Genomic DNA, 26,942 nt, shown 5'->3' on the forward strand with positions numbered 1-26,942 from the left:
GGAGAGATGACTCAGCAATAAGAGTACTGGCTGCTGCTCTTCCAGATGACCTTGATTTGATTCCCAGGACTCACGTGCTGGCTTACAATGTCTAACTCAACTTCTAGGGCATTTGATGTTATCTTCTGGCCTCTGCCAACACTGGGCACACATGTTGTCCAGACATACATGTAGGCAAAACACTCAGCACATAAAAGAAGAGAAGAAAAGCAGAAAGAAAGAGAATAATATATTTAAAACCATAGCAACCAGGAGGTGGGGTTTCTGACAGGGTACAAGCAGGCATGGTCAGCTGCGTGCATCAGCAGCTGAGGCTAGGACTGCTGTGCTACTGATGAGGTCACTGTTCACCAGTTTGTGTTTTATGAATTTCAGGATATAGAAGCCAAAAAAGAAGCACAGAAGGAAAAAGAAATTGATGAACAAGAAGCCAGTGCCTCCACATTTCATAGAAGTAGGACTCCTCTGGATAAAGACCTAATTAACACTGGGATCTATGAATCATCTGGCAAGCAGTGCTTGCCTCTAGTTCAACTCATACAGCAGCTTCTTAGGTAAATAGTATTAGCTGTGTTGTATTTTAGTTTACCGTTACTGTTTTAAACAGTTAGTGAAATCTAACACTAAACCCTGAAGAATGGGTTTAGCTGTGGAAGACTTACTCAGAAGATTATCTAGGATAGAGTTTTAGAGTGAAGAGAAGGTTTTTAAACATGGCTAAGAGGAGAGGCTATGGAGAAGTTTGTAACACTTTACAATTGAAGTGTCATAAAAATATTTGTATGTCCATTAATCAAGGAATAACACTTATGGCATGGTCACATTTTTTATTTTTATATTTTTTATTTTATATACATTGATGTACATAACCTGCATGTATGTTTGTGTGAGGGTGTTAGATTCCTTAGACCTGGAATTATAGATAGTTGTGGACTGCTGTGTGGAAGCTGGGAATTGAACTCAGGTTTTTTGGAAGAGTAGCCTGTGCTCTTCACTGCTGAGCCATCTCTCTAACCCAGGCAAGGTTACTTTTTAAAGAAGTTAATACTACAGCCAAGGCTACACAGAGAAACCCTGTCTTGAAAAGCAAAACAGAAAAAAAGACAAAACCAGAAAACCTTATAAGACAAACTTATAAGAAAAACTTACAAGATAAGTTTTAATTTAAATTAAAAATGTAATGAAAGAATATTGAGCCGTTCTTTGGAAAGCCGGTTTCAGGTGTAGTAAGGATGAAATGAACTCAGACTGTCATCAAAGTTAACCTGGGGAAGGGTCGAAGCCAGACATATTTGGATAAAAAAGATAATTCAAAAAGTCAGTGAAAGAAATCACATTTGGGGGTTGGAGAGATGGCTCAGCAGTTAAGGCACTGACTGCTCTTCCAGAGGTCCTGAGTTTAATTCCCAGCAATCACATGGTGGCTCACAACCTTCTATAATGGGATCTCATGCCTTTCTTCTGGCATGCAGGTGTACGTGCAGATAGAATACCCATAGACATAAAATAAATACATCATTAAAAGAAAGAAAGAAATCACATTCTTAACATTCTGTTTTCTGAATCTAGGCTCTTTGTTTATTATGCTTTCAGTTTTGGGAGAGGAGGCAAAGGGACAGACTAGTATAACCAGCTTGGCTTTGAATTTGCTATGTAGATAAGTGCAGCCCTGAACTTCTGAATCTCCCACTTCTTCCTCCTAACATGCCTAGATTGTATTTTATATTCATAAAGAGAGTAGAGCTCTAGTGGGCTGGCCCAGGAAGTTGCCTTAACAGCAGGAGCTGATATTTTGACAGCAGCTGTGTCCATGTTTGCAGTAGGTAGGGTAGATGTAGCTTCTCTCTTCAGTAGGTTAGTGATGGAATTTTGGTGATTAAGTTTTAAAACTAATTGTTATTGTCAGTTTTAGTAATAAAGTGATAAAGTTTTCAGTGATAAAAATCAATAGAAAGGACGGTACAACTGAGGGTGGACTCAGTTGTAAAGTGCTTGCCTAGTATACATGATAGCTTCAGTCTCTAGTACTCAAAGAATAACTACACACACACACACACACACACACACACACGCACACATGCACATACACACACACACCCCAATAGTTTTTTCCTGAGTTCATGTTGAAATGATAAAATTTTCAAAGTATTTGAATGTGTTAGCTTTGTGTCACTGTGAGAAAGGATTTATTTCGGCTCATCATTTCATACGTTTTACTCCATGGTTAGTTGGCTCTGTTGCATTTGGGCCTGTGTTGCATCATGGTAGAAGTGTATGGCACAGCAAAGATGCTCATCTTTTTTTTTTTTTTTTTGTATAAAAATTTATTTTCTTTTTTTTTTTAAATTTTTTATTTTATTTTATTTTAATTAGGTATTTTCTTCATTTACATTTCCAGTGCTATCCCAAAAGTTCCCCATACCCTCCTACCCCCACTCCCCTACCCACCCACTCCCCCTTTTTGGCCCTGGAGTTCCCCTGTACTGAGGCATATAAAGTTTGCACGACCAGTGGGCCTCTCTTTCCACTGATGGTCGACTAGGCCATCTTCTGATACATATGCAGCTAGAGACACGAGCTCCGGGGTATTGGTTAGTTCATATTGTTGTTCCACCTATAGGGTTGCAGACCCTTTAGCTCCTTGGCTACTTTCTCTGGCTTCTCCATTGGGGGCCCTGTGATCCATCCAATAGCTGACTGTGAGCATCCACTTCTGTGTTTGCTAGGCCCCAGCATAGCCTCACAAGAGACAGCTATATCAGGGTCCTTTCAGCAAAATCTTGCTAGTGTGTGCAATGGTGTCAGCGTTTGGAGGATGATTATGGGATGGATCCCCGGGTATGGCAGTTTCTAGATGGTCCATCCTTTCGTCTCAGCTCCAAACTTTGTCTCTAACTCCTTCCATGGGTGTTTTGTTCCCAATTCTAAGAAGGGGCAAAGTGTCCACATTTTGGTCTTCATTCTTCTTCAGTTTCATGTGTTTTGTAAATTGTATCTTATATCTTGGGTATTCTAAGTTTCTGGGCTAATATCCACTTATCAGTGAGTGCATATCATCTGCTTGTGGACGTTGTACATCGTGGTGCGGAGCCTAGTGCGCACCACGATGTACAACGTCCACAAGCAGTCAGACTGATTTCCAGAGTGGTTGTACAAGCTTGCAATCCCACCAACAATGGAGGAGTGTTCCTCTTTCTCCACATCCTCGCAAGCACCTGCTGTCACATGAGTTTTTGATCTTAGCCATTCTGACATGTGTGAGATGGAATCTCAGGGTTGCTTTGATTTGCATTTCCCTGATGATTAAGGATGTTAACATTTTTTTCAGGTGCTTCTCAGCCATTTGGTATTCCTCAGGTGAGAATTCTTTGTTTAGCTCTGAGCCCCATTTTTTAATGGGGTTATTTGATTTTCTGGAGTCCACCTTCTTGAGTTCTTTATATATATTGGATATTAGTCCCCTATCTGATTTAGGATAGGTAAAGATCCTTTCCCAATCTGTCTGTGGCCTTTTTGTCTTATTGACGGTGTCTTTTGCCTTACAGAAGCTTTGCAATTTTATGAGGTCCCATTTGATGGTTCTCGATCTTACAGCACAAGCCATTGCTGTTCTATTCAGGAATTTTCCCCCTGTGCCCATATCTTCCAGGCTTTTCCCCACTTTCTCCTCTATAAGTTTCACTGTCTCTGGTTTTATGTGGAGTTCCTTGAACCACTTAGGTTTGACCTTAGTATAAGGAGGTAGGAATGGATCAATTCGCATTCTTCTACATGATAACCACCAGTTGTGCCAGCACCATTTGTTGAAAATGCTGTCTTTTTTCCACTAGATGGTTTTAGCTCCCTTGTCGAAGATCAAGTGACCATAGGTGTTTGGGTTCATCTCTGGGTCTTCAATTCTATTCCATTGTTCTACTTGTCTGTCACTATACCAGTACCATTCAGTTTTTATCACAATTGCTCTGTAGTACAGCTTTAGGTCCGGCATGGTGATTCCACCAGAGGTTCTTTTATCCTTGAGAAGAGTTTTTGCTATCCTAGGTTTTTTGTTATTCCAGATGAATTTGCAGATTGCCCTTTCTAATTTGTTGAAGAATTGAGTTGGAATTTTGATGGGGATTGCATTGAACTGTAGATTGCTTTTGGCAAGATAGCCATTTTTACAATGTTGATCCTGCCAATCCATGAGCATGGGAGATCTTTCCATCTTCTGAGATCTTCTTTAATTAAAGATGCTCATCTTATGGTGGCTTGGATGTAAATAGAAAGACAGGAAGGGCAGGACTCCCATTATCCCCTTTTAGGGGACAAAGTTTCCAGTGACCAGAGGTCTTTCTACCAGGTCCCATTTCCTCAAGGTTCTATCATCTCCCATTAGTGCCCAACTGAGGACTAAGTTTCTGTTAGCTGTACTTTTGTGGGCTGTCTCTCAAAGCTAGAGCATGGGGTAAATATATTAAATTTTGAGTGTTTCCTTTTACTTTTATTTATGTGACTAAAAATTTATATATAGGTGCTCTTTCTCTAGGTCTTCTTTTTATTTAGTGAGTGTGTTTTCCATTCCTATGGCAGGTAGGTTCCCACATATGCCACACAGTTAGTTATACCTGGTTTGCTAAGACTCTTTGGAAATCAGTCAGAGAAGCCTTTTGAATGCCTCTAAATCTAGGCTGTTAAGATAAGTATATATAATGTGCCATTTTTGTATGAATAGACATTTTGTTCTTCCAGTAATGATCAGAAGATACTTATATTGACTTGATTAGTTCAGTTTTTACAAAATAGTCTAAAAATATAAGAGAACCTAGAATCATTTCCTGTCATTTATTTCTTAAAAAATGGGAGTTGATGAAATTGATCCTTGCTAAAAATAATGAAGAACAGGTTTCAGACTGATTCTTGAATTTTTTGTTGGCAGGTACTATAGAATATTATTCACATGTGAAAATAAGAGTCCTGATGCTTTTGTAGTAAATGAACTCTATTACACATTCTGATTATGGATCTGAACTTTGTAATAAAGGAAATAAACTAAAGTTTTTATACCATTAGCTCCTTAAGATGTATCATTTTATAAAAGATGTATTATTATTTAAAATTATGTACATATGTATGTGCCTGTGTGGGGGTATGTGCATGTGAGCATGGGTACACATGGAGACCATAGGCTTATATTACCTATGGTTGCTGGGAATCAAACTTGGGTCCTTGTAATTTCTGAGACATCTCGCCAGCTGCACCCCACTGAGATGTATCTTGACTGTGAAATTCTAGACCTATTTCTTCTGTTGCATGGTTGTCAGGGCTACTTACCAGGTAGTGAGCTTGACAGGGGAGGTCAAAGGGAACCTCACTATGTGTTCATTGTAATGTGTGATCAGGGTGAGTTCCTATACCTTAGCAAATATTACAGTGTATAAGTTAAATTATTGTAGGAGCCCTGGCTACTCAATTTTTTCTTACTGTCCTGTCTTCACTCACATTGTTCAAAGTTTTGTATCAACCACAGTATAGAAGCTATCAATATTTTTTTCAATTGTCTACTGTTACAGTAGGAATTAAGAGGTGAAGTCTCATAAAACATGAAATTCTCAAAAGACATTAATATTTAAAAACAGAGGTGTAGCCCAAAGTATGCTCTTATTCTTTTCTGATGAGTAGGTCCCAGGAGGTCTTCTGGGGACCATGGTAGGTGTTGGTAGCTTAAATATATTTCTGCCTGGAGCTGCTGGGGTAGGTCTGATTGGTGGCATCCCTGGAATCAGGCTTGACTTTGGCTCTTGTCTTTTCTATTTCTCTTCATTAATTTATTCCTTTCTTTCTGTTCTCAGGCCTGGCTCACTTGGGGCTGGGGTTATGGTTACTTAGCAAGAATTCCATCTGGTGTTCCCTGTTTGCTTTGAACTGATTTCATGCTGACCTCAGTTACACCCTGCTTATATAGATAGTAGCCCCCCAAACAAACAAACAAACAAAGCCTCAGGTAGTCCATGTTGCAGAATCTCATTCTAGCATCACGGTTCTGATGCCTCTCTACTTCTGACCCTTGTTCTTTCTACCTTTGTTCCTTTGTACCTGGCTCATAGAAAGGAAGCTTCACTACTTTTTAAACTTGGTAGACGCTCATGACTTTATTCCCCTCGTCTCATCCTTGGCAGCTCAAGTCTCCGTACATAGTAGGGACTGAAGCTACTCCTCCATGCTGTGTTTGGGCATCTTAATCTAACCAGGGGCGATTTATACTCATTTTAGTATTCCTTCCTATGTTCTCTGCTCAAAGGATCTCCATATGCCATCCTTCAGCAGGTGCTGAAAGCAGACTTGCAAAGGCAGTGTCGTGATGTGGTACATTTTGACTTTTAGAACAGATGGCATTTATATTTGAAGTACTGCTCTGGAGGGGAAAAAATGAGTTTTGCTTTCAAACATTTGTATAGAACTCTACCTTTTTGAGCAAGATCTGCTCTCATTTTGTGTCATTGATGTTCTGGTAGGGCTTTATTAGATCTTTGGCATCTGATCAGTTTGGAATGAGAGTGTCCTTGCTGCGTGCAGATCCATCTCATACATTTGGTGGGTAACTTATGTATGATTCTGCTAATTATTTCATGTAAAGTTCTTTCCTTTGCTTTTTAACAGAAAACCTTCATTTTTTCACTTTCTCTTCCCTTCCTTAGAAACATTGCTTCTCAGACTGTAGCCAGACTGAAAGATGTTGCTCGCCGCATTTCCTCATGTCTGGACTTTGAGCAGCAGAGTTGTGAAAGATCAGCTTCACTGGATCTGTTACTGCGCTTTCAGCGCCTGCTTATTAGTAAACTTTATCCAGGAGAAAATATTGGTCCAGTCTCAGATACTTCCAGTAAGTTATTTTAAGACATGAAGTGTCTTATACATTTGGAGCTTTTAAATTTTGTTTTCGTTTTGTTTTGGTATGCTCTGACTGTGTATCCAGATGTGGTTCTCAAACAGTACTAAATGTACAAATTCTGGAAGCTACGTTTTTAATCTACTTTTTTGAGCATATATATTTATACTAATCACTTTAAAAATATGTATTTATAAAAGTTCATTTTTACATATGTGACTCCTTTACCTGCATGTATATATGTGGAGCACATGTATGTTTGGTACTCACAGAGGTCAGAAGAGGGCTTCAGGTGTCCTGGAACTGGAGTTATGGTTGTAAGCTGCCATGTGGGTGCTGACTGTCTCTCCAGTGGTGGAGCACTACTATTTTACTTAATTGTCTAAGCATTTCAGTCCTTAAGGTTATCAGGCATGCAATCAATTCATTATCCCTCTAGTTCTGTGATACAAAAAAGAGCCAAAGGCTGAGGGTAAATTATTCTTATTGGGGTAGATAGTTAACCCGAACAACTCAGTTGTAGGAGAAAACTTTTAGTAATGAAAATGTAATTTTGTAACTCTTCCTTTAAGGTCCTGAGCTAATGGGTGTTGGCTCTTTGCTGAAAAAGTACACAGCCCTTGTATGTACACACATTGGAGACATATTGCCTGTGGCTGCCAGCATCGCTTCTAGCAGCTGGCAGCACTTTGCAGAAGTGGCCTGTGTAATGGAAGGGGACTTTACAGGTATCTTTCTGTAGTGTTTCTTTACTTTTTTAAAAAAATCTTTCTTTTACTTTGACTGGACATATGTTAACTTATTTTAGGAGACTGGTAAAAGCTATGGTGTATCCTTTACTGGTAAAACTGTGTGTTCAACTCTACATTTTCTAGTCCCCTTATTCATTTTTTTTATTCTTGGTGTTCCCCTACCCACCCAACCCACTCCCGCCTCCCTGCCCTCGCATTCCCCTACATTGGGGCATCGAGCCTTCACAGGACCAAGGGTCTCTTCTTCCATTGATGCCTCTGTTACATATGTGGCTGGAGCCATAGGTCTCTCCCTCCGTACTCCTTGGTTGGTAGCTCCCTGGGAGCTCTAGGGGGGTGGTGGGGTCTGGTTGGTTAACATTGTCGATCTTTCTATGGGGTTGCAAACTCCTTCAGCCCCTTTAGTCCTTTCTCTAACTCCTCCATTGAGGACCCTGAGCTCAGTCCAATGGTTGGCTGCAAGCATCCGCCTCTGTCTTTGTCAGGCTCTGGTAGAGCCTCTCAGGAGACAGCTACATCAGGCTATTTTTATTCTTTAATCCTTTTTTACAGTCCAGACTTCATACCCCTCCCAATCTGCTCCCCAGAAGGCTCCCCGTCCCATACCTCCTCCCCCTACCCCCAAGAGGATGTCCCCATCCCCTCACCCCCACCCCACCAGGCTTCCACACTCCCTGAGGCCTCCTCAGAGTTAGGTGCGTGTTCTCTCACGGAGGCCAGACCAGACAGTTGTCTGCTGTATATGTGTCAGGGACCTCATATCAGCTGGTGTATGCTCCCTGGTTGGTGGCTCAGTGTCTGAGAGATCTTGGGGGTCCAGGTCAGTTGTGACTTCTGGTCTTCCCACTAGTCCCCTTGTCTCTCCATCCCTCCTTCCTTTTCTCCCTTTCCCCTTTTTGTTAAGTAACCTGGTAACGGAATCGTATAATACAGATGGAGATGTAGGGAGATGAGTGCTTAGGATTTCGTTACATTTTGACTATGAGTTGCTACTCTCAGAATGATGTGCTAATTTTCTGAGATCAGAGCATTATTTTGTAGGGCTTATTTTTAGATGGTAAGAATATTGCCAAACATGTACTTTTCTGAATACATCACACACAGGTGAAATAGGTCTGTGTTTGAAGTTTGTATGTTTTTGATTTTTTTTTTTTTTGGTTTTTTGAGACAGAGTTTCTCTCTGTAGCCCTGGCTGTTCTAGAACTCACTCTGTAGACCAGGCTGGCCTGGAACTCAGAAATCTGCCTGCCTCTGCCTCCCAAGTGCTGGGATCAAAGATGTGCGCCACCACCGCCTGGCTGAAAATTATTTATGTCCCTTTCAGAACTACCAGTCCAAGAATCTATTTCGAATCAAGATTTTTAATAGTGACAACTAAAAAGTCCTATTTGTGAAAAAAAGTTGTCTTAAAGCTGTACTGCTCTCTTAAAAAAAAACCAGTACTATGCTAACAGAAATATCCTAACACATAATAAGCCTTTCTTGTTCTATGACATAGAATTTAAACATAGTGCAAGGTTATTAATTCTGTGTTGTTTTGTTTTGCTTTTTTAACATTGAGCATGCTAGGGGCCTGCTGTCCCAGCCCACACTGTAAAGAGCTTACTGCCTTTTTTTGTTTAAATATAGGTGTACTCCTTCCAGAGCTAGTGGTATCCATCGTGCTGCTGCTCAGTAAAAATGCCAGTCTAATGCAAGAGGCTGGAGCTATACCTCTGCTTGGAGGCCTCCTGGAGCACCTGGATCGTTTCAACCATTTAGCACCAGGAAAGGAGCGGGACGATCATGAAGAGTTGGCCTGGCCTGGAATTATGGGTATGCTATCTTCACTTAAAGCACCTTCACTGAGGGAAGTTTTACTTTTGTGTGCTATAACCCAGTCCTTCCTTTCTGATTGAAAGAATTTGAAAAAGGAAGTCTAATTACTGCTATTTTCATTGATGGACATGTGAGTGAGAATAGATTATTATCCAAATAAGAGATTTAGGTTACATTTAAGAGAGATTTTTCATTTAGTATTTGAATTCTGAAATTTAGAAACTTTTCAAAAGCCCTTCCCTGAGTGGTTTTTCTATAAGTCACTATCAGGTGATTAGGTATAGAGAACCCTGGTTGTGGCTGACTTTCTGAAGTCATTCATGATGTTTTGACTTTGGTGAACAGGGAATTCTGTATTTAATTGACTTTGTCATTTTAGTCATTGTCTGTTGTTGTCGAAAATATTTAATCTCAATTTATATTCTCTATCCCACCTTTGATTATTCAGTTCCTGGATAAAAGACACACATCTTTAATATTTATAAGACTTAATCAGCATTAAAGTTGGACAGATAGTTACCCTCTCTACTATTAGAATCTATTTCCTCATCGATAACCCCATTTTATAGTTTGCCATGTTTCATCTGGGCTGCTCTTAACTTTAATTGGCTAGCCCTCATAGCCATATTTTTATGACTCACCTTCCCCATGGCAGCCTCCTTCTCTTTTCACCTTCTTGTGGTCCCTCACACTCCAAGGCCAGGCATCTCTACCCCCATGTCTCTTGTGCGTAGTTATTAGCTGTTGGCAAGGTCACAGTGTACTTGTGGACTCTCTCAGTCCTGGGAGCAGCCAGGTCATGGCTAGTATTTATCATTTACAATACATCAAAAGATCAAACCACAAAAGTATAGTATGTAGCAAGTTAAAGAAAGCTTTAACTTCTCCATTTTCGAGCTGTGGAATATTTGAAGCTGAAGCTAAGCACCCCTCTGTGTGATTCTGGTGTTATGAGTTCAGAATTAGCCAGAGTTATATATTGGTTTTCATGAAAGCTCTTGCTAGCTGATTTTCTTTCCTTTTCCCCTTTACATAATCACCTTTACACACTGAGCTTAAACCAGAGCTGACAGAACAACTGAAGAAAATTGCCTAGGATGTCTAATCAAGTTTTTTACATTTTTAGAAATATTTTATTTTATTTTTTTAAAGATTTATTTATTGATTCTATGTAAGTACACTGTAACTGTCTTCAGACACTCCAGAAGAGGGAGTCAGATCTCGTTACAGATGGTTGTAAGCCACCATGTGGTTGCTGGGATTTGAACTCCGGACCTTCGGAAGAGCAGTCGGGTGTTCTTACCCACTGAGCCATCTCACCAGCCCGGAAATTTATTTTAAAATATAGTTAAAACTTATTTCAGTCCTATTTTTCTATTTTTATTTCAGAGTCAACTTAAATGTTGCCTTTTTTGTTTTCTCTGCTAAATTTGATTAAGAGCATGAATTTGATCAAATTTTACTGATTTTAAATCCTTTTTTCTTGATGTTTTAAAAAATACTTTTATTATCATTTGTGTGTGCATTGGTTAGGATGTTGAGTGATGGTGCATGTATGCTAGAGCATGAACGTGGAGGTCAAAGGACAACTTTGTGGAGTCAGTTATCTCTTTACACATTTACATGGCTTCTGGGGATTGACCTCAGGGGTCTGGCCTGTGTGGCAAGTGCCTTTATCCACTGCGCCATGGAGCTTGTAACAACCTTAAAAAATATGGAAATATATTATTTTATAAGCTTCCAAAATACATGTATAATGCTCCTCCCAGTAATCATTGGTTGACAAATAAAAGACCCAATGCCACCTGTGGGAAATCTTTTTTTCAAGCTGTTGTTCACTGATGTGCCAGAGACGACTCCTAAATATACAGGCTATTGCTGTTGCTCTTGGTTGCCCACAAGAACTTGGTGATAAGGCTGTATTGCTGGGGATACTACACACATTCGTCTCAGGATGTGGACAACTCAAGCTGGTACTGGTCTAGAATCTTTATCCCTGCTGGCTAGCCATTATGTACCTACCTGGAGAGATGTAAATTTAGGCTGGGGATGGGAATAGAGTCATTAACATTCTTTTTATTTTTAATTTATCAATTAGATTTATATTAATAAATTCTCAACTCAGAAAGTGCCCACAGGAAGAACTTAAAACTCAATTGATATAAACACAAGCTACACACCTAGATGGAGCAAACACACCCTACTTATTATTTACTCATCTATCTAAGAAAACCCCAGGCCCCCAGGACTGAGTGGTTCTGGTTCCTCTTCCTCTCCTTTAGGCTCCATCTTGTCTCCTAATTTTCCTTTCTGTCTCTCTGTACTCATCTCTAAAATTCTCAGCCCATCTTCTTTTTCCACTGCCCAATCGTAGGCTCTAGCCTTATTTTTCACCTGCCCTCAGCTGCTTACAGACAGCAATCTACAGTGAGATCTTTCATACCACAGATATTCAGAAAATGTACATTTGAAAACAATCTAGAAATTTGTAGATTTCTAAATTAAACAAAACAAAACAAAACAAAAAGAACCAAATAAGATACAAAGGGACTAATGTTCTAATCAAAAGATCATTCAATTGAATTTTAAAAGCAAAAACTTATGCTGCCCATGATAGATGTACTAAAAATCAGAGGTAGTAGAAAATATAAAAAAGGAATAAAACAAAACAAACCAAAAAACAAAGCAAAAATCAAAACAAAACAAAAAACGACAAAAACAACAAAACAAACAAAAGCCAGATGAGCAAAACATACAACTGAATTAGGAAACCTGAGAGACTTAAAAAGATTCTATGAATATAGCAAAATAAATTTCAAGGAAGTCTTTTTGCCAATGAAATAGGCATTCTATAGTACAAGAATTGCTGTAAAAGTTTTTTTTTTTTTTAAGATTTATTTATTTATTTTATGTATATGAGTACACTGTAGCTGTACAGATGGTTGTGAGCCTTCATGTGGTTGTTGAGGACCTCTGCTCACTCTTTTATAAGTACACTGTAGCTGTCTTCAGGTGCACCAGAAGAGGGCGTCAAATCTCATTAAGGATGGTTGTGAGCCAGCATGTGGTTGCTGGGATTTTAACTCAGGACTTTCAGAAGATCAGTCAGTACTCTTACCCACTGAGCCATCTTGCCAGCCCGTAAAACTTGTTTTAAATGTTATAAAAGTATACACAACTATTAGAAACCAAAAATAGCAGAAAATAACAGAACTGTAATTTCAATTACTTTGATACTTAGCAAATTAATACTTCCTATTTCAAATTCCCTGTCCCTATAACCCAAGGCTCCATTAGATCAAAAGTGACAAGACTCTAGAAAGCATGAAAGATGTCATCCATCTGAGTGTCCTAACTGTACCCATCAAACACAAACAATGGGAAAATACTATGCTTTTCAAAAACCCACAGAACATTCATCAATGTAAACCAAATGCTACACCAAAGATTTCTTGTTCAGTTAAAAGAAATTAATTTCATGCAGAATATGTTCAGCAAATCAAGAGAACTAAATCATAATTCAATAACATTTTTAACCTAGAGATAAACCCTGTGAACTATAGCAACAATTAGTGTGGCACGATGTAAAAATGGTGTAAAAATGGCAGAGATGTTATATAGGACTAACAGTTGTTGGTTGGGTTTAAGATTTCTTCGTAGGAGGAAATGCATCTCTGGAACTGTAGATCTGGTCAGAGTCATGGTTGGGAGTTCTTAGGAAACACTGGTGAACCTAGTACTGTTGCTTTGCTAAATGGACACAGTATCAAATTGACCTATAAAGTTTTATGCCAGCACCCATGTACTCTGTGGATAGCTCTCAGACTTCACCAGAGAAGTTTCTTTGTACTGTGGCTGGTAGTGGAGGAAGAAGCTTGTGACTGGTCAAAGTACAGAGCACAAGGTACAAGTGTCTCTGGAGTGTACAGCCACACATTGGATATCATTCTGACTCCCTACCCACTCCAGTGCTCGTGGACCATCCTGGAGAGGGTGTAGACATATTTCAAGAGCCAGAGAGGTTTGGGAGGACCAGTGTGAAGCAGACGTCCAGACACAGCAGAATTGTTGCACTGTAAAACTCATAGCACTCGTGGTTGCTTCCGCAGACCTGTGAAAGATGAGGGTATTCACCATTGTAACATGGATTGTGACGGGGTTTCTAATGATTTACTTCAAACCGAGGAGCTATGGAGAGTTAATGGTGTCACTTTTCTTTGTGGATGTGGCTCCGGGACTAAAGTAGAAGAATCCGTACTCATGAGTATATGGGCAACAAAAATTGGACTGGGTAGATTATTAAAAACAAAAACAACCCCCCCCCCCCAAATCTTGAGTGGGTATGGAGCAGGTGGGCCAGCATCTGGGAAGAATTGGAGGAGAGGGGGAGGTGACAAATGTGATAAAAATACATTGTATACATGTATGAAATTCTCAGAAAAATTATTTAAAATGTTATATTTAAGATTGGATTTTTCATGATATACTTTGATCATATTCACTACATTTTTCTGCCTTATTCCATTCCCCATCCCACCAGATTCTTTTTTCCCCCCAAATTAATCTTTTATCCACTTCCCTCCACTCCCCTTTCTTCCCTTCCTCTCCCTCCCCTTCCCTTTCTTTCATGGCCCACTGCATTTAATTAGTGTTGTCTTCTTAAGTGTTGGTAGGGAGCTGTTACTTAAGACAAAGGCCATAAGTGGCTATACTATTGAGTAATATGTAATATGTAATATGCTCTCTCAGCAGCTACTAATTGCATTAAGTGCTCTGGGAAAGATGGGGCCTTATGAACCAATTCCACACGCATGATGTTCTATTGATAGGCCCAGTTTTGTGCATGTACCCTCACTTCTGAGAGTTCATGGATATAACAGTCAGGCATATCTAGAAGATAGTTTCACAGCACTTCTCCCCATTCTGTCTCTTATCCCATTTCTATCTCCCCTGCCACCTGAGGAGTAAAGGTGGGGAGCATTATATATGTCCTGGTTAGGACAAACTCTCAACAGTCACTCAAAACCATCTTTAAAAAACTTTTGTGTTATATCTATATCTACACACACACACACACACACACACATGCAGTACACACACATGTGAAGACTAGCTCTGTGTTTGCTGGCAGGGAAAGCTGTGTTTCATCTGTCTAGGTTAAGCATGGAAACATGCCAAGGCTGTTATAAACACTGCCTTATCTGGGCAGGTGCCCTCTCCAGGATGAATGCTTATTGCCATTTTATTATCAAGTAAACATTTGCTCCTGAACAGTCTAGTTTTTAATTTTGTCTGTTCTTGGACCTCACATGAATGAAGTTGTACAGTTATATCTTTGGGTCTGCCTTCTTTTCCTCAGCATTGTGTCTCATAGCTTCATGTTGCAATCAAGTTCTATTTTTACTACTATATGCAGTATATCATCATTTGCCATTCCCTTACTTATTGATTCTACCTGCTGATTCCAGGTTTAGGTTACAGCAAGTTTTGGCTTATACAGTGTTGTGCTCCTTGGTGGAAGTGCTGGGTTTTTTCATTTGCAGATGATAGTTACTGTAAAATGACACTTTTTTGTAGCTACTGTGCTAGCTTTCATCTCCATTACTCAGTTTGAGGATTTTTGTACTCCTGCATCAGGACCTGGCACCTGTCCTTTTTGGTGGATATACTGTTGTATCTTGCTGTGGCTTCCCTCTTTGCCTCCCTCTGTTTTTGGTGGTAAGGATCAAACCCAGGATCTTGTACACCCCTGGCAAAAATTTTACTACTGAATGATATCCTAGTTTTATAAATTTTTTTCAGATTATTATTCAGGTTTAATATACTTCTACATGTGTGTTAACCAGGTGAGCATTCTCTTTGCAAAGTGCCAACTCAACTCTTATTCATATTTTTCTTCTTTTTAAAGTAATTATATACTTTGCATCCAATAAACCTTTGGCTTTATTTCTTGAAGAATTTTTTTCTTCTCACACTGTTTTCTGATGAACAAAAATTAACATTAATGTCGTCAATTCTTTAATCTTTTTCATTTTTCATTGTGCTGAGATGGGGATGATTCAGGGGATAAAGTATTTGCTATGCAAGTTTGAGGATGGAGTTTGGATCTCCATCATTCACAATTAAAAAAGCCTGGTGGTAGCCAGATGTGAAGGTGCATATCCTTAACCCTCCATACTTGAGAGGCAGAAATCTGGGTTTTAGGCCAGCCAAGGCTATATAGTGATAGGAAATCCTGTCTCAAACCCAAAAAGAAAAGGGGGAAAAAAAAGCCTGGTGGGTGTAATCCCAGCTTCTAGGAGGTGGATATGGGAGCCATCTGGGCAACCTGACTAGTTAAACTAGCCAAAATAGCTCTAGACTCAGCAATAAGTAATAAATTTGGTTGATTTTGATCTAAGAAGACAACAGACAACATAATCTACCTCTTGCTGCCTTACACCTATGCATACATGGATTAAAAACACACTATAATCGTGCAAAAAAAGGTCTTTTCCTATTAAAGTTTTCATCTGTATTATGTTTTAAAAGATTTATTGTTGAGACATTTGATCTGATGACTGATGTTTGGTTTCTATTTCTTTAGAGTCATTTTTCACTGGTCAGAACTGTAGAAATAATGAGGAGGTAACACTGATACGCAAAGCTGATTTGGAGAACCATAATAAAGATGGTGGCTTCTGGACTGTAATTGATGGAAAAGTATATGATATAAAAGACTTTCAGACGCAATCCTTAACAGGAAATAGTATACTGGGTAAGGCTTTACTTTTTATTCCATTGTTAAAAATTACAGTATGTGTGATTTTAAGTAAAGTCCACAGTTTATGAATAATTTCTTACATTTAGCCCCAGGTTTAACAAAATCTGGGACTTTGGTTCTGGCTTCACAACAAGTTTAGGTTCAAGTTGAAGAATTTCTCATCATCAAGCTTTTCTTCCTGTTGTTTGTTTTATTTTTTGAGATACGAGTTTTCTCTGTGTAGTTCTTGGCTGTCTTGGAATCTTGTAGACCAGGCTGGCCTTGCACTCAGAGATCTGCCTGTCTCTGTTTCCCAAGTACTTTGTAGAACTTGTTCTAAGTTCTGAGTTGCCCGAGTCAAGCGTGGGAGAACGGCAGATTCTTCCGAGAGAGCAACCCAGACTCACTTCCTGTCTTCTGTCTATGAACTAGAGCTGAGCAAGCTGCACTGAACTCATACTGCTCTTCCCCTTTTTGTTTTAGCTCAGTTTGCAGGGGAAGATCCAGTGGTAGCTCTGGAGGCAGCTTTGCAGTTTGAAGACACACAGGAATCCATGCATGCCTTCTGTGTTGGCCAGTATTTGGAGGTGAGGCTGTGGGCCTGCTTTGTGTGAAATAGAGGAGGTGCCCTTCTTAAGTGCCTGTTATGGTATGACTTTTTACTTAGTTATACTAATAGTTGGACATAAAGTATTTATGTTGGCTTAGGATTTTTTGATAAATAAATTTGCATTTTATGTGTTAAGGTTTATTATATACAAGTTTTGAAGAGTTAACAACATGCTAGAAATAGAGAAATGTTCAAAAAAGAAAAGAAAAGAAAAGACATTAAACTTTGTCTTCACAGTTCATTTGTCAATTTAGAATCTTTCCCCCACACCTGAGACTGGGTTCTCCCTCTTATGCTCCAGAGCTGTTATTTGTTTTCTCCTGTTTGCTCTCTAGTGTTTTATATGCTATTAGTTGGTTGCTCTAACATAAACTCATTATAGGATGTGCTAACAAGTACATTTTTGTTCTGATCGTGATAGACAATCTTAGGCACATAAGCTGCTGTTTTTTTTTTTTGATGTTGAAATTTTAATTAATTTTGTTTTCTGAACCAACAAATTAATTTTCCAGCCTGACCAAGAAGTTGTTACCATACCAGATCTTGGAAGTTTGTCTTCACCTCTGATTGACACAGAGAGGAACCTGGGCCTACTTCTTGGATTGCATGCTTCTTATTTAGCAATGAGCACACCACTATCTCCTGTGGAGGTTGAATGCGCCAGTAAGAACAAATTTATTTTTTTGTTAACCAGTTTTATGGTGCAGTACTTTGGACAGAAATGCCTAATGGGAAGAACATGCCAAGGAGGGCAGGAACCTTTAGAGTGGATGTCTGGAGACAGCAAGCTGGCCTCCATGTCTGCTAAGTTGCCTGTGAACTAGACTGTACTCCTTGTATTCCTCCCTGAGACTTGTCATAGTAATGGAGGATGAGTTTCACATAAGTCAGCAAAGAAGGAGCTTGAAGACTCTAGGGTTAGATGAATGGAAGGCACTGTGCAATCTGGCAGGAGGGGCCCTACCCACTGCCAGCTCAGAAGCTTGTCTTTGGGGGATAAAAGGTGCTTGCTAATTCTTTCTATAGCACAAGGTGATTAGGGTCACCTCAGCCTGTGTTTTAGAAGAATTGATACAGCCTTTTATGAAAGTTCCCTAGCACTTCAAATCTAGATATCCAATAAGAGCACTGAAAGCATCCCAAATTTGATTGCTGGAGTGATTAGCAGATTAGATTAGATTTACTAATAAATTAGGTCCTCAGTGAAAGCCTGCAGTAATGTTCCTGCTACTAATTTTCTAGTGGGGTTTCCTCCAGTGAGACATAAGCAGCTATAATTAATACTCCTAACTCCCACAACAAAAGGTATATATTCCTGTCAGACTTACCTGATCCTGCATCTCATATGCTACAGTACACACAGCTCTCCTTTCCAGTCTTTTGCTTTCCTATTAGTAAGATTTTTTTTTTTTTGATGATTGTGGGTTTGTTAAAATATTGTCTTGTTTCTTTAGTTTTATGAACAATCCAGATTGAAGATGGTCTTTATAGAAACCTTTCAGGCATGCTGTCTCTTGTCCGCATGCTCAGTATTTTTGTCTTATTCTAGAACTCAGAATGCTCAGTTGTCACTTCCTCTTCCTTTAGCCCAGTGGTGATTTTCTGACTTCATGCCCTTGATATGCCTCTGCTGTCTTCCCTTCACAACTGGAGTTGAGTGCTGAGCTCTGTAAGGGGAGCTTTTGTTATGTTATCCAAGTCTTCAGATGGTGCGGTACCTTAACAGATCCTAAGTAAATCCAAGTAGCATGACTGACAGGCCCATTTGGCTACATTATGCATGGTAAATGAGATCAGCTGATAACACAGAAAGTCTGAGTGTGATTTAAGAGTGAAGTTTAGGCTTTTGTAGAAATTGTTCTCTCTACAACTAATCAGGATCCTCTAGGTACTATATTTCTTCCATGGGCACAGCCACAGTGACCTACCTCTGAGGGCCTCCCACTGGGCACACATCTTAGAGGTCTCAATAAGAGACCTCTAGCATCACAATATTGGGGACCAAGCTCCCAATGTATGAATCCTTTGGGAACATGTTAAAGCCATCTCCAAATCAGACTGCACAGACTTGTGAAGCCTGCACTGGGTTCTAGTATCATTCATTTTAGTTCTATCCCTGTTGTCAGATAAAACACCTTGGCACAGCCTTGAGGATAAGAAAAGGCTTATTGGCTTACAATTGCAGATTACAGTCCATCATTGTGGGAAAGTCAAGGCAAGAACTTGAAATAGCTAATCACTCACACAGTTGAAAGCAGAGAGAAAATGAATACTACACAGCTCACTGTCTGCAATTTCAGTTCAGTACCCAGATCCTGAGAATGGTGTCCCTCCTGAGCCTAGGTCTTCCCAGGTCACTAGATGCAGTGAAGGCAATCTGCCACAAATGTTCAAGGATCCATCTCGTCTAGATAGTCTCTTATAGGAAGTCTCTTCTCAAGTGATTCTAATTCTGCATTTTGTCAGGATGTTGGTTTGTTCAAACTAACCATCACAACATCCTTAGGTATATTACACAATCAGAAACTTCTGGTATAGAGAATGTGAGTGTGTTAGGAACTTAAGAATGCTGCTGAATTTCATTTTTTAAATTGAGTATTCAGTTCAGGATTTTAACTTATTTTTTCTGTGTGTTTATTTCTGAAGAGTTTATTTCAGTTTCTCTGTAATGAATACTTATACATTTTCTAGAGTGGCTGCAGTCATCGATTTTCTCTGGGGGTCTGCAGACCAGCCAGATTCACTACAGCTACAATGAAGAGAAAGATGAGGACCACTGTAGCTCTCCTGGGGGCACACCCATTAGCAAGTCCCGACTGTGTTCTCACAGATGGGCCTTGGGTGATCATTCTCAGGCATTCCTGCAAGCCATTGCAGACAATAACATCCAGGACTACAATGTGAAGGTGAGCTAGATTCTTCTGACTTAGCATTCTGTATCTTCAACATAGCACAACTTTGTGTGTTATTTGGAGATTTGGTATTGAGGTCATAAATTGATTCTGCATTCATAAAAGTGAGGTATAGATCACATGTTGCAAAAAGTTGGGTAAAAGCTGTAGTGTGTTGGGGTTTGTGAAGATTTACCATGGCTCTGAGGTTATCTCTAACCCTTCTTCTTGCAGGACTTTCTGTGTCAAATTGAAAGGTACTGTAGACAGTGCCACTTGACTACACCGATCACGTTTCCTCCTGAGCATCCCGTGGAAGAGGTTGGCCGTCTTCTGTTATGCTGCCTCTTAAAACATGAAGATTTAGGTACAGACCTCAGTATTCATGTGTTTTAATTACATTGTAGACCTTTCAAATGGCATGTGGTATACATTAATTCCTACATTGCCTTTTCACAAAATGTCTTTTCCAGGTCACGTGGCATTATCTTTAGTTCATGTAGGTACACTTGGTATTGAGCAAGTAAAGCACAGAACATTGCCTAAATCTGTTGTGGATGTGTGTAGAGTTGTCTACCAAGCAAAATGCTCACTCATTAAGGTGAGTGGATTTTAATTCTTTTTCCGTGTTGTGTAGACTGTTGCCAAAATACTTATTGTTAAGTCCATTTCCCTATTTATCTTGGCAGACTCATCAAGAACAGGGCCGTTCCTACAAGGAGGTGTGTGCTCCTGTCATTGAACGCTTGAGGTTTCTCTTCAATGAATTGAGGCCTGCTGTTTGTAGTGACCTCTCTATAATGTCTAAGTTTAAGCTGTTAGGCTCATTACCACGTTGGAGGAGGATAGCTCAGAAGATCATTCGAGAAAGAAGGAAAAAGAGAGGTAATAATGGAAAAAGTTGGAATATATTGTTACAGTGTATATTTTCTAAACCTTTGGCTGAGTCTGCGACTTCAGAGGGAAGTTTTTGATACTGGCATGTATCAAAATGCCTGTGGCATTTCCATGTATTGTCATAGTATTTATGTATATTTGTGATTGAATGCAACAGTTTTGGTTATTTTAGTAAGTTGATAGGAAAAATTTATAACATTGTCCTGGTAATGAAATTATTGGTACATTTCATCTTATGATTTGATATTGCCATTTTTGTAAGAAAATGTTTTGTTGTTTTGAAGTACTGAGTAAAAGTTTCCCTCTATCTTATTTATTGTGCTGGGTACTACCTGCAGTTTTGAGGACCTTCAGTGGGTGCTCAAAACTGCAGGTAGTAAGTACCAAGTGCAGTACATTGGGCTCAGTATGAGATGATTGTAATAATAAAGCAGAATAGTTATAACTGTTGAATAGAGTGGGCTTACCTGGTTAGAGTCATTCTTCCCTCAAACTCACTTTGGAGAGGAAAGAGTTCTTACAACACTCAGATCACACTCTCTCACGGAGGAAAGTCAGGACAGGAACTCCAAGTGGAATCTGGAGAGAGGAACTGAAGCAGAAGCAATGGAAGAGTGCTGATTACTGGCTTGCTTCGCATGACTTGCTCAGCTCATTTTTTGTAGATCCCAGGACCACCTTCCCAGGGATAGTATGGTCTGGGATCTCCCACATCAATCATGTATTAAAAGAATGTCCCAGTGGTTGTCCATAGGCCAGTCTTGGGAGGCATCTTCTCAGTTGTGGTTCCCTCTTTTTAGATATACTCTACCTTTGGTCAAGCTAACAGAAACCCCAGCTTATCCATTCTTGCACATTAAAGTATTTAATTAAAAGTTACATAAATGATTTTTATGTTTTTAATTATAGTTCCTAAGAAACCAGAATCTATTGATAGTGAAGAAAAGATTGGAAACGAAGAGAGTGATTTAGAAGAAGCTTGTGTTTTGCCTCATAGTCCTATAAATGTAGACAAAAGACCTATTTCCATGAAGTCTCCCAAGGTGAAGTATGTTCTGTGATTCTTAGATTGCATTATAGAAATACTACACACAAATGAATCTCTGGTACCATGCTGCTGTACTAAACACCTGCAGGGTAGTGAGTGTGGTGTGTTGCTATTTTAAGTGTGATCCCAGCCTGCTTAATAAACTTGGCTGACAGTGTTCTGGCTAGTTACACTGCTGGAAAACTATTTCCTTTTGTTTTTGGCTCAGTATTGATTTCTTTTTCTTTTCTTTTTTTAATCATTCATTCATTTTCCTATTTGCTTGAGAAACTATTGGTTCCTGATGCTATTAATATTTTTAAAAGTAATATCTGTTACTTAATCAATGTAAAATATTGGCAACACAGAATGCTTTCCAAGCTTGTGTTACAGTGTTTTGGGTTCTGATCCTAGCATACAAACAACAGAACTATTGGTAGCTTGTTTATATTCAAAGAACTATTATAGTACACATTAATAGGTTAAACTAATTGTTTATATTGTTCTTTTTTGTTAGGATAAATGGCAACCATTGTTGAATACAGTTACAGGGGTTCATAAATATAAATGGTTAAAGCAAAATGTACAGGGTCTTTACCCACAGTCTGCACTCCTCAATACAATTGTTGAATTTGCCCTTAAAGAAGAGCCAGTAGATGTGGAAAAAATGCGGAAGTGCCTACTAAAACAGGTAAGACTTTCTGTGGCACGACCCTTTGCATTGAGTCAGATAGAGCACTGACTGTAAATATTGTTATTTTGCAGTTGGAGAGAGCAGAGGTTCGTCTGGAAGGGATAGATACAATTCTGAAACTGGCAGCCAAAAGTTTTTTACTTCCTTCTGTGCAGTATGCTATGTTTTGTGGATGGCAAAGACTTATTCCTGAAGGAATTGATATAGGGTAAAGCTTTATAATTTTTTTCTCAATATGGGAATCTTGACAACACACTAATGTTCTTTTGAAGTTAAAAGTCTGGCAATGTCCCAAGCCAAATTCTGTTTCTTTGTTTGAAAGGGAACCACTTACAGACTGTTTGAGGGATGTGGATTTGATCCCACCATTTAATCGGATGCTGCTGGAAGTGACTTTTGGCAAGCTGTATGCTTGGGCAGTTCAGAATATTCGATCTGTTCTGATGGATGCAAGTGCCAAGTTTAAAGAGCTGGGTGAGCTTAACAAAAAGTGATAATTAAAAGGCGTTATTTTAAAACTGGTGTTATGGTAATGTCTGTGATTGCAGCAGTGCCATATTCTATATGTTGTGTAAATTTACAAAAAGGTTACTTTTTGCTTTAGAAACCTGTTCATCAGATCAATAATCTTAGGTGCTTTTAGCCTTTTTTTTTTTTTTTTTTTTTTTTCTTTTAAAGATTGAGAATAGGACTTCGAAATTTTGTCAAAATGAATTATCTCAAAATATTCTGAAAACTACATTGTTAGGAGTATTATACCATATTCTTTAGGGTGTCAGTGTTGTAAACTAATACTTTTCTTCTAGATAAGTATTCTAGATTTGAGTATCTACAGAGAAATAATAAGACTTGTTGTTTGGTAGTAAAGTGAAAGATGGCCAAAGATTTTTAGAAAACATGATACTGTTTTTAAACTTTAGGGTGCTATTGTATAATATGGAGTGCCACACTTTGGGGTGCTCACCCCCAAACTTTTAAATTGGTATTTGTTTGCATTTTGTTTCCTTTTGAGTTTTTGGATCTTACTAAGAGTCAGGGTCTTACTATGTAGTCTTTGCCAACCTGGAACTCAATGTTTAGATCAGCTTGGCCTTCAGCTCACACAGACATCTACCTACAGAGTGCTGGTAAAAATTGTACTAGATTTATTACTGAGCTAACCTAATTTACCCCCTTTATACTGTATATTGAAGACAGAGATAGCAGTGTGTGGAATGTAGATAATGGGAATATCACAAAATAAAATAGATCTGCCCTAACCACACTATGTGGAAACTCAATTTTTTAAAAAAAGATACAGAAATGAACAAGTAATTAATAACCAAACTCCATTGTGTATTGATTGTGTGTATTGTACCAGAAGTAAGGAATTCAAAGAATGTCAATGCTTGTTAGGTATCCAGCCTGTTCCCCTACAAACCATTACCAATGAGAACCCGGCGGGACCAAGTCTGGGTACCATCCCACAAGCTCGATTTCTTCTGGTGATGCTCAGCATGCTCACCCTGCAGCATGGTGCAAACAACCTTGACCTCCTGCTCAACTCAGGCACGCTGGCGCTCACGCAGACAGCCCTAAGGCTGATCGGTAGGTAGTAAAGTATGCATAACATAAAAGCAAGCCTTTTAAATGTGTTGAGTTTGTAACTGAACAATATTAGGGACATTTTTTTTCTTTATTTATTTTCTTTCTTTATTTTATTTTCTTTATTTATTTTCTCTTTGATCTTGTTGCTTTGTTTTTTAAGACAGGATTTCACCACGCATGCTTAGCTTAGAGCTCACTAGGGAGCCTAGGCTGACCTTGAAGTTAAAGAGATCCACCTGCCTTTGCCTCCAGAGTGTTGGGTTTAAAGGTGTGGGCCACCACGCCCATCAGGGACATTCATGTTTTGAGCAGCTATTACTGCTGTCTTGTTTCAGAAATTTTTCATAAACACAAATTAAATCTATGTCCATTTGTCAGTCACTATTGTTGTCATGTTCCAGAAAACCAAAAATCAGCTTTCTGCTTCAACGGATTTACATTTTTGAGTATTTCATGTAAGTGCAGTCTTGCAATTTGTAGGCTTTTATATTTGAGTTTTAGTACACGTCAGTACTTCATTCTTTTTATAACTGAAAATGTTATTATTTGCCTATTTGACATTTATACACTGGTGGATAGATGGATTGTCTTACTATTTACTTTACTGAGTAGTTTTGCTAGGAATGTTTGTATATAAATTCTTGAATACCTATTTTTAGTTCTTTTGTTTATAAAAGGAGTAGAATACTGAGGTCATGTGGTAGTGTTACAGGTGGATACTGCATTTTGGAGGCCACCTACTGGTGTTTCCAGGTTGTTTTGTATTGGAACAGGAATCAGAGTAAACCTACAGATGAGAGAAACCAGGTTATTAAGGAAGAATGTATTTCTGAGCTATAGTGAGCACTAGTGAGCCATAGTATTTGAGGAGTGTAAGACTATGAATGGCATGTGTATCGCACAGATTGGTTAGTCTTATAGTGTGCAATGTTTGTGTGCATGATCTGGTACAGATAGCCTTAGGGAGAGATTTCTAGTTTTTCTGCTAACTGGCTTCTTTCATATACTGTTTTTTTTGTTTTTGTTTTCTTTTTTTTTTTTCGTTTTTCGAGACAGGGTTTCTCTGTGTAGCCCTGGCTGTCCTGGCACTCACTTTGTAGACCAGGCTGGCCTCGAACTCAGAAATCCGCCTGCCTCTGCCTCCCGAGTGCTGGGATTAAAGGCGTGCGCCACCACGCCCGGCATTTGTTTTTGTTTTCTTAAAGACACTCTATGTAGCTCTGCTTGGCCTGAAAGTCTATGCTCACAGAGAATCCCTGCCTCTGCCTCTAGAGTGTAGGCAGTAGGCCTGCTATATAGAAACATTAATGTCTTACTTCTGCTTCACTCCTTCCCAGGAATATGGGTGCTCCATTTTGAGTGATTAGTGCAGCAGACTCTGCCACTGAGTTGCACACTGGCTTCCCACATGCAAGTCTCAGCACTCTGGACCTTTGACAGTTTTATTACTGTGGCTTGGGGATTAAGGCCATCTCAGTGAATATGAAGTGTTCTCCAGTATTTTTGGTTTGCCTTCTAACTTAATGACAAATGACTTTAGGATCTGTTTACATCTTTGCCCATTTTTTTTTAAAATGAGTTACAATCTTTGTCTTTTTGTTACTGGGATATACTAGTTAAAAGAATTACATAAATGAAGCAAACATTTAAAAGAAGAGTTACCAATTCTTAAGCTCTTCACAAAATATGTTGGGTGATAGACCCTTGCACATCTGTAGACCTTTAACAGATGTTCTGTGATTTAAGGATAACTTTTCTGTCTTGTGAATTGTATTTTTCTTTGATGCACAAAAGTTGTAACTTCTGCTGGTCCGTCTAGTTTCCTCTCCTTTTGTTGTCTGTGCTTCTGTCCTTGTCACGAAGCCAGTGCCAAGACTAAGGTGGTGAAAGTTACCTATTACTGCTTCTGTAGGCTTTATTGTTTCAGCTCCTATATGTAGGTCTTTTGTACAGTTTTACAAATTTTACTTATTTTACATCTTGAGTGCAGTTTCCCCTCCCTCCTCTCCTCATTTCAGCCCTTCTCTCTCCTCCATCCTCTCCTCATTTCTCTTCAGAAAAGGACTGGCCTTAATGGATATTAACCATCTATGGCATATCAAGTTGCAGTAGAGTAGGCATCTCCTCTCATATTTAGTCTACCCAGTAGGGAGAAGGACCCCAGAGGCAGGCAGTGGAGTTAGAGATAGCTGCTTCTCCCATTGTTAGGAGCCCCACAAGAAGATTAAGCTGCACAGCTGTAACATATGTGTGGGGTGGGACTGGGTCAGTCCCATGTAGGCTTCCTGGTTGGCTGTTCAGTCTCTGTGAGCCACTGTGGGCTCAGGTTTGTAGATTCTGTAGGTTTTCTTGTGGTGTCCTTGATGCCTCTGGATCCTGCAGTCCTTCCCCCACATCTTCTGCAGGACTCTTCAAGTTCTACCTAATGATTGGCTATGGGTCTCTGCATCTGTTTCCATCAGTTTCTGGGTGAAGCCTCTTGAATGACAATTGGGTCAGATGACAATCTATGAATATAGCAGAATATCATTCATTGGCTTTTTAAACTTCATATGTGTTTGGTATATCATGAGTCTCTGGGCTATCCAGCCTCTGGCTCCTCGCCCTCTGGGTAGTGTCAGAGGTGTACTCCTTCTATGGAATGTGTCTCAAGCTAGACCAATCATTGATTATTCACATCCATAGTTTCTGTACCACCTTAACCCCAGCACATCTTGGAGGCAGGACAGGTTGTAGGTTGATGGTTTTGTAGCTGGATTGGTGTCCCAATCCCTCCATTGGAGTCTTCCCTGGTTATAGGAAATGGCCAGTTTAGGCTCCATATTCCCCATTTCTAGGAGTCTCAGGTAGAGTCACCCTCATTGATCCCTACTGTGTTTCTACTGAGTTTCTACTGTGCTAGGTTTCTAGCTCATCCCAGATATTCCTCCTCTCCCCATTCCTGTTATTTTTCCCAGTATTCTCTCCCTTCATCCTCTCCACACCTGATCCCTCCTGTTCCCATCTCCATCCCATACCCCTGTCCAATCTCTTCTCCCACCCACCTGAGTTGTCCA

At 39.4% G+C, this 26,942-nt stretch overlaps 1 protein-coding gene across 4 annotated transcripts in view; it reads left to right on the forward strand.

The window, feature by feature from the left end:
- The window catches only part of LOC110297519 (E3 ubiquitin-protein ligase HERC2), a 171,722-nt gene that overhangs the window by 57,833 nt on the left and 86,947 nt on the right, over positions 1 to 26,942 (forward strand). For all 4 annotated transcript variants that reach the window (XM_021166289.2, XM_029479794.1, XM_029479793.1 and 1 more), the window contains exons 20-35: positions 376 to 554; positions 6,678 to 6,862; positions 7,441 to 7,596; positions 9,250 to 9,435; positions 16,025 to 16,195; positions 16,664 to 16,767; positions 17,303 to 17,453; positions 19,482 to 19,696; positions 19,916 to 20,048; positions 20,155 to 20,282; positions 20,371 to 20,566; positions 21,488 to 21,621; positions 22,123 to 22,296; positions 22,371 to 22,507; positions 22,622 to 22,773; positions 23,695 to 23,886. In XM_021166289.2, the coding sequence (XP_021021948.1) occupies positions 376 to 554; positions 6,678 to 6,862; positions 7,441 to 7,596; positions 9,250 to 9,435; positions 16,025 to 16,195; positions 16,664 to 16,767; positions 17,303 to 17,453; positions 19,482 to 19,696; positions 19,916 to 20,048; positions 20,155 to 20,282; positions 20,371 to 20,566; positions 21,488 to 21,621; positions 22,123 to 22,296; positions 22,371 to 22,507; positions 22,622 to 22,773; positions 23,695 to 23,886 (2,593 nt within the window). The remainder of the gene's footprint in view (positions 1 to 375; positions 555 to 6,677; positions 6,863 to 7,440; positions 7,597 to 9,249; positions 9,436 to 16,024; positions 16,196 to 16,663; positions 16,768 to 17,302; positions 17,454 to 19,481; positions 19,697 to 19,915; positions 20,049 to 20,154; positions 20,283 to 20,370; positions 20,567 to 21,487; positions 21,622 to 22,122; positions 22,297 to 22,370; positions 22,508 to 22,621; positions 22,774 to 23,694; positions 23,887 to 26,942) is intronic.

This window comes from Mus caroli, chromosome 7 (genome assembly GCF_900094665.2).
Source record: "Mus caroli chromosome 7, CAROLI_EIJ_v1.1, whole genome shotgun sequence".
In the NCBI taxonomy this organism is placed as follows: domain Eukaryota; kingdom Metazoa; phylum Chordata; class Mammalia; order Rodentia; family Muridae; genus Mus; species Mus caroli.